General features: G+C 36.6%; 1 protein-coding gene across 3 annotated transcripts in view; it reads right to left on the bottom strand.

Annotated features, from left to right (window-relative positions):
- Positions 1-902: 902 nt before the first annotated feature.
- The window catches only part of LOC124161019, a 40,171-nt gene continuing 28,757 nt past the window's right edge, over positions 903-12,316 (bottom strand). For all 3 annotated transcript variants that reach the window (XM_046537160.1, XM_046537158.1, XM_046537159.1), the window contains exons 8-9: positions 10,685-11,222; positions 903-2,871 (exon numbers count right to left, since the gene is read on the bottom strand). In XM_046537160.1, coding sequence (XP_046393116.1) covers positions 2,747-2,871; positions 10,685-11,222 — 663 coding nt within the window. In that variant the 3' untranslated portion in view covers positions 903-2,746. The remainder of the gene's footprint in view (positions 2,872-10,684; positions 11,223-12,316) is intronic.

The following is a 12,316-nucleotide window of genomic DNA, read 5'->3' as shown; positions in this document are numbered from 1 at the left end:
CGTAATAGTGGGGATTTCATTATCATCCAAACTCATTACATGCGGGGATATTAACAATGACGATCACAAGAAAGTCCAAGGGATCAGAAACTCACCTCATTATAGGCTGGATTTCATTAGATGCGTGGTCATTAAGAGCGACTTTTACTGTAACCTCCGTTCACCCCTATTTTTCCTAAACCCCTTCCCCTACTTTGTAAAGTTGACATACATATGCAGCACTTCCAAAAAACTTTGAGAACATACCCTTTATTACTGTGTTTTAAATTCTTTCACAGGCGTCTAGTGATTTATGAGAGTTGCATAGCCTGTTTCACATTTGCGCATCTTGGAACATGTTCAGGCTTGTTTGTTATTGCTCTTTTCTTTTGCCTCTCTCTTCTCACCTTCCAGCCAAGTTTAAAAATTCCTCAGTTATATAGCTGACTGCATGGATACTTGAACCTTATGCACAAGATAGATCCTATGGAGTAAGTTCATGTCTAATCTTCTTCTCTGTCATTTGTGAAGAGTTTTATCATTACTGTATGGTAAATATGACTTCTCTCTTTCTGTATCAAGCGGCAATATGTTAATGCATTTTGAAAAATAAAGGTGACCAATAAACCAAAAAAATATGCCGTGTTTCTAAGTTTCTTGAAGATGTTATAGGGCCTACCCCGACTCCCGCTTTAACTTTGCAACTATAGCTTATTCACATTTGAGTTTCACTATGATTGACAGGAATCCAGAATCCACAACCTGTCATGCATCGTTTACCCAACCTTACCCTAACACTTTCTAATAAGTTCCACTTATTGGGTGGCCTTTGTTGCTAGATTTGATCAAATTGATCCATATCTCATATATCTCTTTCCTGGCACAAAGCATCAGCTAAGACTTAGAAAATAAAAAGAACATAATGACAGAAAACTGCATTTTAATACTAAACAAATTATACATGCGTGATAAAATGTCGGATCTGATAAATGGACAAAGGTAAATACAGGTTTAAAATAGAAAATATCTTATGAGTAGATTACAGCTACCTCTTAGCTCTCTCCCAAAATTACAGATAGCACTATTTACAAAAGGAATAGAAACTTATGTGATCCATTACTTTTTCCAGAATAATGAAATATATTAATAAAGGAAACCAGTGCTAAATTAATTCATAATGGATCTGAATAGTGTAAAAAGAAGCAAGAAATGTAACAATAAATAGAAAACAAGCTATTACCTGAAAGAAATAGTTGCTTCGATAGCTGACACAAATACTTTTATTAAATGATAAATTACCCAAATTCGGTAAATTATTTTGTGAGAAACAATATTTGCAGCCTTGAATGCTGCAAAGTGCATTACATTGTGAAAATATGCCTCCATTATATAATTTGAGAGCTATTATCTCTTCAAGAAAAATATAAAGTCAATTATATAATGAAATTAATCCAAAAACTAATGTACACTTCAGTTCAAAACTGACTGTGAACTTAATCAGATTCCTCATATCATCACCACACCTCATTTGAGTATCCTAATTTTATCAGGTATTGACAGTTACTTTTAAGTTTTTTCTCAAGGAACCAACATCCACAACTATCATGACAATTTGCATACAATTAAGAGACTACCAGATAATGATCCATAAATGCATTTTTAACAGTATTTTTTTGAGAGAGAGCAAATTCCAAACGTTCATTAGAGGGGGAGTGAAAAATGATGACCTGCAATGAAGGCCATTCCTCACAAGGTTTGCTTGTGATTCAGAGCAAGAGTAAATTCATTTTGTCACAAAAAATTTTTATTGCCTACATGAGACAGAGTATAGTTTTAACACAGAAAACTATGCAAGACTAACATTAAGGCATATCAGCAAAACTGAGGCACAGGTAAGTCAAACAACAAGCATAAGTAGAAGAAACCAAATTATGTGATCTAAACTGTTCGATTTACAAGAACAGATGCACGCAAACAACCACAAATGCTCTCTCATAAAAAGAAATTCTTTAGTACTTATAAATTATAAATTCATATTGCCACCAACAGGCTACACTTGCTATTCTAAAATATTCTTTACATAACCATATGTATACACGTACTAAACATGTAAAAACTTAAAATACTTGATTGGAAATAATTTCTTCAATCCAGTCTCATATTTTAATTCCAATGGAAGCTATGTAGTGGAATCACTGCGGTTAGACAGTATGTTAATTTTAATACATACCAGAGTAACTAGGTATTTCATTAACCATTCTGTAGCACTCAACTCAACATACACGCACCTTCAAATACATTACTAACAGCACAAGTAAATATAATGTCCACATGTAGTTATAATAAGTCAATGTATCAATACAACTTCAATAAAATACAGTAACTAAATTCCATTGATACAAATATGAAGGTCTTGAGTTGGGCAATATTCATTGAGAGCTTTTGGCCATTATACAAATATAATAAGAGTCAGGCTTGTGAAAGCACCTGAAGTTCATTGTATGAAAACTAACTAAATGGTAAATAACATGGATGAATGTTTAAAATTGTCTATCTCGCCAGCATTAAACTTTTGAGCGTATAGTGTGATAAGAGAACTTGCACAAAACACATTTTAATATATCGACACTAATGTAATCCCCGTCATACCAGCTTTCAATTGTCTGTACAGGGACTCACAGCTTCAAAAAACTAATGCTTGTAAATGCTGAACCGATCATGCACTTAGGAGAAAGTCTTGTACTCAAATAGATTAGGGAGAATATTATCATATTGTACTAGATTTTATGTCATCATCACTGTCTTGAAGCATAGGAAGAGACCTTCCTTCTCGCCCAGGAGCTGTCGTCAACTCCACTTTTCCCTGGAAGTCACCCACTGCATCAACTGCAACTGGAAGTTAAAAATATATCTTAGTTACACTCACTCTTATATCACTACAAGAGGTAAGGGATCCGAATAATGAAAGTCATGATATCTCATCGAGGCTACCCACAGGCATTTTGGTAAGTTGCCCTCCCCAGATCACTCTGAATATCATGAGTAAAAGCCACAGTATTCCTCATTATATATGAAAAATATTTAGCACAGTTATATCAAGAAAAAATTTGAATAATCAAACTTAGACTTCAATTACTGTGATTTGAGTATCCTAATTTTAATTAGGTATTGACAGTTACTTTGAAGGTTTTTCTCAAGGAACCAAGATTCAGAACTATCATGCATACAATTAAGAGACTACCGGATAATGATCCATAAATGCATTTTTAACAGTATTTATTTTTGAGAGAGAGCGAATTCCAAACGTTCATTAGAGGGGGAGACTACATCAATATATATAGGCTTCACAGACATATGAGAGGAATCTGGTAATCAAAGATTTTCAAGTGAGACCCAACTCTCACCTTCAGTGAATCATGCTGCAATTGAGGTCATTTAGATCAATATCTCCCAATTACCGGTCAGGTGTGTTAGCCAGTTACACCACCAAGCCATTTTCTCAGAGCAAACTTCGGAATGGGTTTTACCAAACAATACGTTGATGTCACAAGTGCACTCTGTGGCAAATGTGGTGGGGCCGTGCTTATTAAGCCACTGTCTGAGTGAAAAACCCTACTTTGTCGCTCAATTCGGCAATGATGAATTTCAAAGCCCTGCATGAAACAGATGACTTTGTACACAGTCATGCGCACAAGTTAAATACACCAAGGATGAAGTTATCCATGTTCAAAGCCAGATTCATTCAAAGTATTTTTTACATGACTGGACAGGAATCACATATAATAAACCCAATATAAACCCAAGTGGGATACAATTACTGATATTGGTTAACCATAAATGCCTTTTACAAGAGTGGACACACCCTGTTTTTTGTTCATCTGAAAAATGCATACAGTTAAATGTCCTTGGAGAGTCAAGGCTAAATGAATATAACCACCCTTTAGATCTAATGAAGGTCATCGGGAAAAATGGTAAGGATGGATGGACAGCAATCACTACTGGCATCCTCGGATTTAGACCACAGGCAAGGGGTGGGCCTGTTAAGGCCTTTTGAGTAGGAAGTGACCGGCCAATCCCAGGACAATGGTTAACCAGTCAACTCCTGGTCTTGCCTTATTTAGCTTGACGCATGCGTCACTTAGGGCTGCATCCAGAAACTGCGCTGAACTTGCAGCAGAGCTGAACGCTGCATGCTATATCCAGAAACCTCACTACTCCAAATTGGTGGGGGGCAGTGTTCCCACATTTATTTTGGGCTAGATTGACGACACAGACTAATGTAGCGACATTATATGCCCCTAGATGAGGACATCAGGAGGAGCTAAGGGTGATAATTGAATGACCAAAGTCTCAACATGACTTTGTTTGTAAGCAAAATGGAAACGGGATGGAAGCAGAATTTTGGCGCAGGAGAAGAACTTGATTTTAAAATTAGTTATAGAAAAGAAAGTTGTGTTGGAGTGCAATAACACTGATGCTGTGGGTCTTTCTTCAAAGAATATGGCATAGAAGAAGGTGAAGGTCGAATTTAATTGGCACGAGGGCGTAACGAAGGTAAGCACATTAGTATGCCATGATTCGTAAAATTTGTGTAGAAAATTTTTTTGTCTTATGCTTCAAATGTGAATGAAAATTATTAATACTCTTTTTTAGCAGCATTCACATGGAATCTCAGATGGTATTTATTATCCACTCCATGGAATTTTCCTGGTCCCTCAAGTTTCTTCTAGGAATCAGGTTCCGTTAATTGTGCAATAAGTGTCTCTAAAAATTGGCAAAGTTATCATTGAGCACCTGTTGATACATGGCGACGAATCTGTGTGCTCAGAAAACTCGCGACGTGTATTGTCTCGACTAGTATCGATCGCCAATGATTGCTGACTGGCATCGGCTCTACCGCCAGGGAAAGCCAGCCGGTGCCCCAGGCCCCACACGCCAAAAAGGCACCAAGCTGGGTGGAAAAGAGTACCTAACCTCATCAAGTTTTATTCAGGATGTCCAAGTTTCAGTGATCACTTTATTGAATATTTTTTAAATAAAATGTTGCCACTTGTTACAATTATTGTTGATGACACGAAATAAACGGAAAGGGAGTATGAATCGTAAAAAAAATAGTGCCATTATGAAGTTGTACACATTGTCGCTGCCAATATTTCGCTCTAATAGGGTAGTTTCCTTCATCAAAGAAAACGATAGGCATTGATTGCGATTCGTTGCCCACCATTAGTGTATTCATAATACACAAATTATTTGGTTTTTGAAATACCGTTTTAGACGAATGGCAAGGGTCAAATTTTATCCTCATTTGAAAAAGGCCAGATTGGCGCCCATGCGATTCCGCTCCGCGTGACGTCACAGGGACCTAGTTTCTACACGAGAGGATAGGAGTTATACATCGTCTGAGGTTACCAATGCATGCATGAGGCACAGAGCTCAGGGAAACATGTCTTAATAATCACCTATTAAAACTGGCTAAGGTCGGAAAGTTTTCTTCGCTTGATAAGGTATTAATAAACCTTTTTTAAGCCATGCGCTACCAGACAGGAAGGTACTCAGCTATCCGCTAGCATCCTGCGTCCTATCAGCGCTCAGAGCCTCGATCAAGGTCACTTCACAAGGAGAGAGGGGGAACCAGAAATGCGGCGCACGGACTTTCCTACTTACGCGTCGCGTTTTTGCGCGCTTGAAATTTTTCACTTTTCATTTAATCGCGAAAAATAGATATCGTCATTTAAAAATCTAAAAGCGCGAAATACGTACTCCAGGAGTAATAATCTTTCGATTTAGGCAATAAAAAAATAATAGGAAACCACCCTATTACTTATTTATTGTATATGCAATGTGTGTGCAATTTGATTTGTGAAGTTACAGTACCTGTTGTCGCTCCCAATTTTCTTTGTGTGTACTTTTCCTGGACAATAGTATTTGCAATTAGTGTTTATTAGATTTGTGAAGTAACGGAAAGTGTCGTTGCTCTCAATTTTCTTCGTGAGTACTTTTCCTGGACAAGTATTTTCGTAAAGTGTTCATTTTATTTGCTGAATTGAAAGTGAATGTTATACACCTATTGACGTTAATAATGAAAAGATTGCGTGCTCATTTTTTGTGACGGTATTTATAGCCGAAAAATCCTTCGCGTCACCAGCGCAATTCGTCATTGTAGTTGAAGAATACTCTCGTACGTCCTGGGCAACTTGTGCGAGACACGACTCTATGGCGTGGTGCCTGACAACGTAGATTCCGGTGATGCGCAATGGTTTTGAGGCATTCGTGTAAACCAATTTTCTGTTTCCGTGGTCACACCGCCACGCATCACTCAGCCACAGATGCGTGGTTTTCTGAAACCAAGTCTTATATGGAGTAGTAGGAATATGAGTACAATTACCTTACCACTAGAAAAATTGCGGTCGGGTGAACAAAGCTCTCCATGAGTGCGCAAAGCAATCTAAAATAACAATCTATGTGCATAAATGATAATACATTGTTTTATTTACATAAATTATGACATAAAGAAATAAAATTGAAAGTTTGGATCATCCATGTTTCCCAATTATTTATTTGAGCCACCTCTCCCCATCATTAGCCCAGTTAACCGGACGTTAGCTGAAATTTCAAAATTGAATCTTGTATTAACATGATTTAACACTGGAATGACCGGGGTGAGGCGCATACCTATGATGAACTCCAGCGGTTAATTAACCGTTCCCCCTTTTCTTGCGCTCTTTCATTCATTTTCCCCCCATATTTTTACCTAATGAGTGTAGAAGTGTACTGATATGATTTACGGTTAGATGTAGTGTTAGGAAAAAATTGAACTTTGACAAAATTATTAATCACACCTAAAAAAATTTATTGTAAAATAAAAATGTGTCTCACTTGTATAGTTAAAAAAATAATATGCCATGTGTTTTAAAACACTGGTAGCATTTCAAAACACTTTATTTGCTGTATTTTTCTTGGTCATGAACATATATCAGAGAAAAAAAGAAAAAAAGACAGCATTAAATTGAAGCACTACATATTCTGTCTCAAGGTATGTGTTACTTTACTATCTTAGCACATTTGCAAATTTTCTGGTTAAGTTCACGGCGTTCACATATGTATTTGGATGACACAAATCAGAGTTAATATGAAATAATTTTCCTGGAACATTGAAAAAAATTAATGTTTGCTCAAGTAAATAAAAAAACAGGATTTTTCTGGGTCAGAAACCGTGGTATGAAGGAGATGCAAAATGCCGATATCGGCACTTCTGAAGATGGAAAGAAGTGGAAACCAGGAGTAACTGCCGCCAGGGAGTGCCGATCGATCCAGAAATATATTCAAACACGTTCAATGAGCGCATTGTAGAAAATATTTACAGAATGTGCAGAACAGAGGAATATTGAAGGAAACCATGAGAGGAAGCAACGATCATGGGAAAGCAAGACTGCTTGAAAGCAAACGAGTTGACGGGGAGGTGGTTGGAAAAATCCATGATCGTTTTTATGACACTGGTAACAATCACCAGAAATGCCTCTGAGCGACAGACCACCTCTATTTCAGGGAAGAAAAAACAACACACACCTTTGTGCCTAAACCACTGAAAATTTCAACTACTACAATCTAGGAAAATTGTTTATTCTTTGTTGCATTTGAAATAAATTTCATTCTTCCCATTAACTGAGCACAAAAAAGTTTTGACCGAATTTGTTCAAAAGATATAGTTTATATTGGAGGATCTAGAAGAATATCACCAGTTCTGGTGAGCCGGATGACCACAGTGTGGACTGAACTACGGGAATGGGTGACTGCAGCATCTATGACGAGACAGTGACCGGCATGCAAGTTGTAACACATAGCCGAAAGGGTATTCCCCGGGCACTCACGGGCAGCCCCGCTGGCAACGTGGCACAGCAGTGCCTGGCTTGGTTGGCAGCTGCTACACACAAACACAACAATGAATTTCAACTAAATGAATGTTCATCCCTGCCCATGGATTGCTTAGAAGGCTTAGTGGCGACTCTTTATGACGCAGCATACATTGGTTTTGTTTATGTGTCTCTCCTTCACATAAACTGTGAAATCATACGTAAAACTGATTTAAAGACATGAGAGTCAAACTTGAGTAGTATTCCTTTGTATTAAAGTGCACACTATGATATTTGTCAAAATTGACACCAAGGATCGGCAAAGAGAGCTAAATTACGGTATAAAATACAAAAATGGTCAATTGACCGCTCGCAGTCATTCTAGGTAAAAGCTGACATTTCTCTGACCATGATTTTTTTCACCCAAAAAACTTAATTTTCAGGTTATTTGTTCCAAAATGTTACAAGTCAGCAAATCTAAGCAATATTGGTAAGAAAATAATGAAATGGTGTGCGAAAGAAAAACACAAACAGTCAATTGCTGGGCCCCAGTTATTCTAGTGTCAAGTATGAAAGTGATTCTAAGGATGGTAACTTAGAAAATGTAAAAATTCCAGCTAACTGAATGAATTTTCATAGCAAAAAAACTTGATCTGTATTTCCAATAATATTCGTCATTTTGAACTGCAGCTTACACCCGCAAGTGCGTTGTGGTTACAGCAGATGGCGGTCACGATGCCGAGCATGCAAAATATTTATATATTTAAATAAATTTTCATTATAAATGCAATCTTAGTTTAAACAATAGTAATTAATATACAGTAATTATTTAATCAAACCCCTGCATGCTAATTTACCCTTGTTTGCACTGCAGGAGCATGTGAAGTGGTTGCATTTTTATTGAAATTCACTGCTCCACTACTCTAAACGTAATACAGTCTCAGTTATAATTTTTTTGTGAGACACTTAAAAGTGTATAAAGAACATTCTGTAAAATTTTCACTTATTTTCATTAGTCCCTTTTAAATATTGACCTGCAAAAATGGCTGAAAGGCTTTCAGCATTGTTTCACAAGCTCTAGAAAAAAATGGAGTGAATTGTCAGGGCTAAAACTTAAACTGCAAGTAGTTTTTTTTTTAATTCAACTCAAAAGTAACACTTATTTGTGATTCTCGTTTCCTTCATAAAAATTTATGGTGTTAAAAAGTTGGTATTGACAAATTTTTCCTGAGTTTTTACAGAAAGATTTTGACTGACAGTATTTTATGACAAAAAAATTTTTAAAAATGGTTTCCAAAAGTTATTTTCATAATGAACACACTGGTTTTTTAATTGTTCTGATATCTTTTAAAATAGCTTCAAAATTAAACTATGCAAACCACATTTTTCATCAAAATTTGCCCAGCCGCCCTTTTAAAAATGGATGCCAAAAAAAAGTATGGCTTGTAAATTTTTCCCAAATGGTGTTTTATGATTAACTACTTGTAGGAAACCAATGATTAAAAAAATCAGGACAATTAAAAATGTTGAGCAACATGGCCTGGGTGATTTGAAATGGACTGACCCGGTAGTTTTTTTTTTTTTAATTTTCTGTAAAGTGACTTCAAACTGCTATTCAAATAGAAAAAATTAAGAAGGTTACTGTGAGCTGACAGTGATATGGTATACAGTGATATGGTATACAGTGATATGGTATACAGTGATATGGTATACAGTGATATGGTATACAGTGATATGGTGATTAACATCCACGTGACGATGCTACAAGATAAGACAAAGATGTGGCTAGTAAAAGGGGGAAAGCAATTGGCCAAGCATCATGTAAAGATACCCAAGTTCTCTACACCCATAACTTACTATGCTTTTGTCATGGGACAACTCCAGACACTAGACCATAGGTTTCAGCTACTATATGCCATCACACGCTCTTACATTGATCAAACTGAAATCCTTCAACTATACCAGAATTTTCAGACTTTCCACAGTTTTCCTGATAAATTGGTACTCCACATTTCACTAAATCTTTACAGCATATTACTATATAAGTTAAGTCAGAAAAATAGTAACCATAAATCAAATCAAATAAAACTGTGGTTTAAAAATGACTTTGAACATTTAAGGAGTTTCGCTGAAACTATTATGTTGGGATACGGACTCTCAAAATCCAAAGATAAACATATACATTTCACAATGGGGAGAATCGCTTTTAGATTTTCAGAATAAAAATATGATTTTCCATACTTTTAGTCATTTTCTGTAACATTCTAGACAACCAAGCCGGCCTGCTGATATCCATGCCAGCCTCCAGGAGTTTCCTCAGCCGGCAGTAACCGTGAGTCACAATCCATTCTTACATCTTCTTTTTTGTCCAATTTCCCCCTTTCTTTCTCTCTCTCTTTTCTTAATCCCCCACAAGTGCCCAGTGACACCTAACTACTTATATTAGCAATGAAAACACTTTGTGAATTCCACAATTTATATGAACAATTACTACTGGTTTCGGCTGTCACACCATTATCAAGTACATAAATACCATAAGTACTTGATACCTTACATACATAAATAGTACATAAATACCTTATATACTTGATAATGACGAGACAACCGAAACCGGTAGTAATTGTTAAAATAAATTGTGGAAGACACAAACTGTTTTCACTGCTACTATGGTGCCCTTCCACCACGCTCAAGCTTCAAGTTTTGATTCACCTACTTATTTATTTTACCATAAAAGTCCGAAACTTTTCTTGGCTTTCCAAGTTTTTCAGAAGGGTAGCCACCCTATAATATCAAAGCTATTTGAATTACCTTGCATTGATTAAAAACTAATTATTTTCAACGAAGAGAATAATTACCTGCACGAGTAGGAAGAGAGTTATGCATTTCCTCCGTCTGACTGGGACTGCACTCTGCATTTGCTGACGTCGTTAAAATGAACTCAGTTTGATTTTCCACCACACTGGAGGAACTGTCATCAATGTCGTCATCTTTGAGGACCAACACAAACTCTTCGGAATCCTCTTCTTTCTCCTCCACCTCTTCCTTGACCTTTTTCACTACCGTAGAGGCCATGCTCTCCTCTGCTTTCCTTTTGCCAGAACTCATAATTTCAGAAGGGGAAGCAGATCTGACCACAGCAAAGCTTTCAGAGGGTTGCGCTTCATTAGAAATTTCACTGGCCTCAGGATGAGAAACTGGAATTTGCACTGCAGGCTCCTCAGGGACAGTGCCCTCTGGAACAACTGTTGACATTTCTTCAACAGTCCCTTCGGACGGGGGCATGCACTCTTTGGGCAATTTCTCTTCCTGAGGGGTGGCTATTTCAGCACTTTGTATTGGTATCTCACTCTCCTCTAAATTGGGCAGCTGATGCATTTTTTCGTAGTTCACTTTCTGAAATGAACAAAAAAATAACAATGATTTCTATACCAACGACCATAACTTAAAACAGTAATACACATATGTACTGGCCCAGTGCATGGGCTTAATCTAATGGGTAATAAGCATCACATTGAATATTGAAGAGTAAATTTAGAAAAAGATGACTCAGTTACTACATAAAAGTGAGATCTAATTACCTACGGGGATGTGTTTATAATGTCAAACATTGCATCTTAAGCCTGGATCACCTAATCATTTTTTTCGTCATCATTTCCGATATCACAGCTCATTGTCATAGGACCTGCTCCACAAAAATATATACATAGCATGTTTATGCTTACCTATGTCATTCCCACAATTGTCAAATGTTGCGCTACAATCGCTCCTTATGGGAATGAGTTTTGATTGGCTGATATGGTGTTTCAGTGATGGAAAAAGCGACCAGTCGAGTGATGAAAAAAGTGAAGGGAATCCTCATCATTAGAGTAATCGCAAAAAACAATTGCCGACGATGATCATTGGCGAGTGATCACTCGAAAATTACGTAAAAAATGATAGTTTGATTCAGGATTTACAACTGATCCTTTCAGTACTAGCCAGTTGATCTATTAGCCTGAAGAGTATGTGCCAAGAATTTCATGGAGTGGTCTATCAGCTGGGTGTTTATCAATGAACATTGAAAATAAATATTATTCCCAAGTTACATAACAGAGATAACAATATAGGTGAACAATTGTACTGATAACCTATGCGTAGGAAGTAAAAATGAAAAAAAAGCTTCAACTCATTCATACTGAAATTTTATAAAATTTTCATTAAAATTGTACAAATTATATACCATGAGTGCTATAAGTTGGCAATCAGGAATTTAAACACTTGAACAATAGAATGCTAGCTTGCACAAGGTTTTCCATCGCAGCAGACAACTCGTAGCCTCTATTGAAGTGTTGGGTGGGTAGTACTCAAAGTGAGTAATTTATCATAATTTCCATTTTTTGTCAAACTAGCCATGAAAATACTTATTTAAGTCAAGCAAATTAGACTTGAAGCTCAGCAGCACTATCTAAAAATTTTGTTTTCTGGTGAGTTAAAAGCATAAACAAATA

Source organism: Ischnura elegans, chromosome 6 (genome assembly GCF_921293095.1).
Source record: "Ischnura elegans chromosome 6, ioIscEleg1.1, whole genome shotgun sequence".
NCBI lineage: Eukaryota > Metazoa > Arthropoda > Insecta > Odonata > Coenagrionidae > Ischnura > Ischnura elegans.
This window is presented reverse-complemented; position numbering and strand designations above follow the sequence as displayed.